At 43.8% G+C, this 5,529-nt stretch overlaps 1 protein-coding gene across 1 annotated transcript; it reads right to left on the minus strand.

The window, feature by feature from the left end:
- Positions 1-497: 497 nt before the first annotated feature.
- TUBA1A (tubulin alpha 1a) lies at positions 498-4,783 on the minus strand. The gene is made up of 4 exons (XM_079774650.1): positions 4,625-4,783; positions 2,320-2,542; positions 2,022-2,170; positions 498-1,689 (listed from the first exon to the last, which is right to left on the minus strand). The coding sequence occupies exons 1-4, from the start codon at positions 4,625-4,627 to the stop codon at positions 709-711; spliced, it is 1,356 nt and encodes a 451-aa protein (XP_079630776.1). The 5' UTR covers positions 4,628-4,783; the 3' UTR covers positions 498-708.
- Between the last annotated feature and the right edge of the window lie 746 nt (positions 4,784-5,529).

A 5,529-nucleotide genomic window follows, 5' to 3' on the forward strand; every position in this document is an offset into this window, starting at 1 on the left:
GTCACATTCAGCTGAAAATAAGTTTGGAAAAAAGAACTAGGTAGAGCATAGGGGAAAACTGCTTGGAAAACAGACTTCTTTCGCAAACCCAGACAGAGGAAGCATGATAGCACTAGACACATGCCAAGTAGGGGGTATGAAAATAAGCTTGTAAGACCTGATGATGCATTTGGACACTCACCATTTTATGTTAGTTGTGTGAGACTCAGCAGCCAATTAGACATTGGCTGTGTATTAGCAAATGTCAATTGTAAAAAGTACTGGCATTTTAAGTAACTATTAGAATGGAGTCAAAATTTAAGAATAGCATGGATATTATTTAATTATAATATTAGATATACATTTTATAATTTGTTTTATAATATATGAAGATAATTTGAAATAAAAGTCACTTTGTAATATATGTATATATCAGTCAACATTTGCCCTTTCTACTCAACGTACTAAATAAGCACATAAATATTTTCAGACACCCAAATAGAAAACACAAGTCTGAACTCATTTAAGACAGGGAATACTTTATTCAAACCCATCCGAGAAATTGACAATTTGGATCTGTAACAAAGCATTGTTTTAAAGCATAGGCCAGTAATTGTATGAGAGTGTACACTGCTCTACATACAAATGAACTGATCAGACCAGAACTTTTCAATGTTTAAAACAGAATAAGTTTCCCTGTAAAAGCAGCACCATTGTGACATTTTAAATTTAGTATTCCTCTCCTTCTTCCTCACCCTCTCCTTCAACAGAATCCACACCAACTTCCTCATAATCCTTCTCAAGGGCAGCCATGTCCTCACGGGCCTCAGAAAACTCTCCTTCCTCCATGCCCTCACCCACGTACCAGTGCACAAAGGCACGCTTGGCATACATCAAGTCAAACTTGTGGTCCAGGCGAGCCCAGGCCTCAGCAATAGCTGTGGTGTTGCTCAGCATGCACACAGCTCGCTGTACTTTGGCCAGGTCTCCACCAGGGACCACAGTGGGAGGCTGGTAATTAATGCCAACTTTGAAGCCAGTGGGGCACCAGTCCACAAACTGGATGGTACGCTTGGTCTTGATGGTGGCAATGGCAGCATTGACATCTTTGGGGACCACGTCACCACGGTACAAAAGGCAGCAAGCCATGTATTTACCATGGCGAGGGTCACATTTCACCATCTGGTTGGCTGGCTCAAAGCACGCATTGGTGATTTCTGCTACAGAAAGCTGTTCATGGTAGGCTTTCTCAGCAGAGATGACAGGGGCGTATGTGGCCAGCGGGAAGTGGATGCGAGGATAGGGCACCAGGTTGGTCTGGAATTCAGTCAGATCAACATTCAGGGCACCATCAAACCTAAGGGATGCAGTGATGGAGGACACAATTTGACCTATCAACCTATTCAAGTTAGTGTAGGTTGGGCGCTCAATATCGAGGTTTCTACGACAGATGTCATAGATGGCCTCGTTGTCAACCATGAAGGCACAATCAGAGTGCTCCAGGGTGGTGTGGGTGGTGAGGATGGAGTTGTAGGGCTCAACTACAGCTGTGGAGACCTGGGGGGCTGGGTAAATGGAGAACTCCAGCTTGGACTTCTTGCCATAATCGACGGAGAGACGTTCCATCAGCAGAGAGGTGAACCCAGAACCAGTTCCCCCACCAAAGCTGTGGAAAACCAAGAAGCCCTGAAGGCCTGTGCACTGGTCAGCCTGTTAGAAAAGAATAGAGGAAACACAGTTATTGCTTTTTGTGATGTATTTTCACTTTTCATACATTCCAGTGATCTAAATCTTATTTTGACAGGAAACACTTTAGAAAAAATGTAGGCCTTTCTGGAATAGCTCAGCATTTATTAATTAAAAATATTTCTTCATTAAAATTTATGAAATGATTTCAAATAATTCATGTTTTAACAAACAATAAAGAAATAATTCATCTCCCACTCTATTACATTTCAATTCTGTGTTTAAAAAAAAGAAGAGCATACTTTAAATGTCTACCTTAGGCTAATTAATTTCTTTATTCTTGAGAAGAAACATACCAATTTCCGAATTCGGTCCAGGACGAGGTCAATGATCTCCTTGCCAATGGTGTAGTGTCCACGGGCATAGTTATTGGCAGCATCTTCCTTGCCTGTGATCAGCTGCTCAGGGTGGAAGAGCTGGCGGTAGGTACCAGTGCGAACTTCATCTGCAAAAGGGAACCAAAGCAGCCACCCATCACTAACAACCTGCACAAGCCTGCTCAACCCCAGGGCCTCAATAGAGCCCCCTGGCCACACCTCGTGTCCCAGACCCCGGGGTGTGTGTGTCTTACTTGGGTTACTGAGGTCAACTCACCAATGACTGTGGGTTCCAGGTCTACAAACACTGCCCTGGGCACATGCTTGCCAGCGCCTGTCTCACTGAAGAAGGTGTTGAAGGAGTCATCTCCCCCGCCAATGGTCTTGTCACTTGGCATCTGGCCATCGGGCTGGATGCCGTGTTCCAGGCAGTAGAGCTCCCAGCAGGCATTGCCGATCTGGACACCAGCCTGGCCAACATGGATGGAGATGCACTCACGCTGTTAAAAGGAAACAAGAAAAATTGTAATATTAAGTTGTGGTAGCATTTTGAATTTTCAGTAGATTTAAAAAAATATTTCTAGTAACATACAGGTTGTCTTCAAATTTATCAGAGGTCATATCCCTAACATGATAAAAATGATTTAAACAAAGCACCTGCTACAAATACTGCATATGGGTGTGGCCTGAATAATAATGTTGCACTGTTTAGCACATGGTGCAAGTCCATTGTTCCCATAGTCATGCTTAAATAGATTGTCCATATTAAAAAAATACTCAAAGCACAAATTTTATAAAATGAAGTTAAACTAAATCATTAATTGGAATCAATATTACTACCACCTTCCCCTTTAAATAAAGATAGGAGTTTCTTCTAAATATGATTTAGTATTTCAACATGGACATCTGCACTGCAGCTGAGGCTAGAAGCCACACCCTTCTGCAGCCTATCTGCAGAATCCATCTGTACCAGGGGGTTGGAAGCTCAACAAGGGCTGACTCCTGCATTGCTGAATTTGTGGTGCCTGGTGCTAGCCTGTACTGTCTGCTACATTATTTAACAGAGCAAGCTCTATTTCCAGAAACTGCCTACATGATCTCATTGTGCCATTCTGCCAGTTTTCCTCCTCTGAGCCAGGCTAGGACCATATGCCTAAATTGAAATGAATTAATGAAGATGCATTCGAACAAAAGACAGCTGGACACAGAGTATAATTCTTCTTTGTCTGCAGCAATTTCGTTACTTTTTAAAAAAGTTTCTCCAGAATTTTCTCCACTGTAAAAAACTTAAAAATTATGAGTATCTTTATTTTTTATCTTTTTAGGAGTATCTTTAAAACAACAGTTCCTAAATTAGAAACAAATATCACATGAGAAGCTACCAAACAAAGAACCCAGTGAAAGAATAATAAAATATATATTTAAAAAACAAAATAGTACCTATTTTCATTGAGATTTTTCTACCCACCATAGGATGTTCATATTAATCACATTCAATAGATATTTTCTTCTCTATGGTCTTTATGACTACAACTTCTATTGTCTATCCATTGTCTCTTCACTGACATATGGCGGGGAGGGGCGGGGAAGGGCGTTTCCCAGGGTCCTGAACATTGGGGTACCCTGGCTCACACAGTGGTCTTTTTCATTGAACAGGCGGCTAAGCCCCCCGCCCCCGCCCCCCCCCCTCTCTCTGTCAGTCAGGGTGGGGTAGCCAAGGGCCAGACTTTAAAGGGCTTGTCAAGTAAATTGTGAATTTGCTCCTCAAGTAAAACTATTTCATCTACAGTTTAGCAGTGAATGAAAAACCTTTTAACGCCTACAATTCTGCAATGATGGAAGACTTTTACTAAGTCTTCTCTTGACAGAAGAGGTTTAGCAAGAGTGAACCCCGCCTAGTGGCTCCAAGGCCGGAGAAGCCAGAAACGAACAACGCCCCTGCGCCTCCCTGACGCCGGCACCAACAGAAACTAACCACTTTCCCCCATTAATATACGGGTGTCTTTCTAAAATGCCGACTAGCCAGCGAGGGAACTTCTTCTTTTTTTTTAACTAACCCAAGGCTCCGCTCTGTTCCAGTCCTTCTCTGCCCCCAACTCCTCCCGGATACACCCACCGACCCCTGGTCTTTTGGGCGACTCCTCCTCTCCCAGTCCCTCGGGAAACACGCGAGGAAGAAAAGAGCCTCTCGGAGTCACACGAATACAGTGTACATTGTGGGGTGGGGGCCAAGCAGGAGACGCCACGATCGTCTTTCCCTGCCCGACCCTTTCATCGCCAACAGATGGGCTGCTTGTGGCTTGGAAAGGCTCAGCTAACAAAAACCCTTCCACGTCGCCTTTGTTCTTCCCCACGGTTCTGCGGCGCCCTGGGCGCAGTTCTTGCCGGGCTGGTGCGCTCCGCACTGCGGCGGCGCCCGGCTCAAGGATTTGGGGTAGACGAAGGTTAACCTTGCCAACAAAGCGTAAGGCTACCCTTACCAAAGAAGTTGTAAAGGGAATGGGGCTTCAGATTTTCCAATAGACCCTGGAAGACTGACCCCACCCAACGGCCACAAAGAGCCAGGGAAAACAAATTCTTACCATGGCTGCTGCTTTGAGGCTGCCGAGCGGATGGCGGAGAGGAGAGGAGAGGTTGTTGCTTCTTACAGCGCGACTCTTAGGCGGTCGATGTAAGAGAACCTGCGGCACATGGGCGGATGCAGCTCCCTATATACAACTCAGTCACCATGGGGAATGGGCTGGGGCCTTTTCCTGTTGGTCCAGACCCCTCAGTCTGCCCAGAGAAGCCACGACAGGAGAGTTGTGATTGGTGCAAACGACATGGGATGAGGTAATTTCTCCCCCACCCCCTTTTCCCTAGCATCCATAGACTGTTTGCATCCTTCAGACAAAGAGACCGAGAAAAAACAGTCGAGCATCCATTGTGGGGTGGGGCTGGGAAGGGGAGTGCAAAAAGGAAGAAAGAGAACTGGGGTTGGATGATTTTATGTTGCTTAAACCTCAAACTACAGTTAAAACCACCAATGTAAGGTTTTTTTCCCCAACACTTAATCGCAGAATTTGTGTTGTGATAAAATATTTAATGGAAAATTACTCCCCGTTCCTCCGTCAAAGTATGTTGAACTCGACCATATTCGGTGAGGATTCAATATCTCTAATTGCTTTAAAATAAAGTGACAGGAATGACGCTTAAAATGGCTTGGGTAAATGTGATTTTTAAAGGTTCAATAATAGAGCCATCCAAAATGGTTTCTCTGGTTCCAGTAATTTATTTTCAGACCTTCTTTTGCACCCCTCCCCGAAATAGCTAAACAAAAATGGAAGATGGAAAGAATAACCATACTAAATATGGAAGCACACAAGTGGTTCAAACATGGCAATAATTAAGATCTAATGAACTAAAGAGTTTACTACAAATATTCCTTTACCAGAAGTCTATGTGATATGAATCATATTTCATGATAAAAAATTGAGAAAATACAAGG

Source organism: Cnephaeus nilssonii (assembly GCF_951640355.1).
Source record: "Cnephaeus nilssonii genome assembly, chromosome: 6".
NCBI lineage: Eukaryota > Metazoa > Chordata > Mammalia > Chiroptera > Vespertilionidae > Cnephaeus > Cnephaeus nilssonii.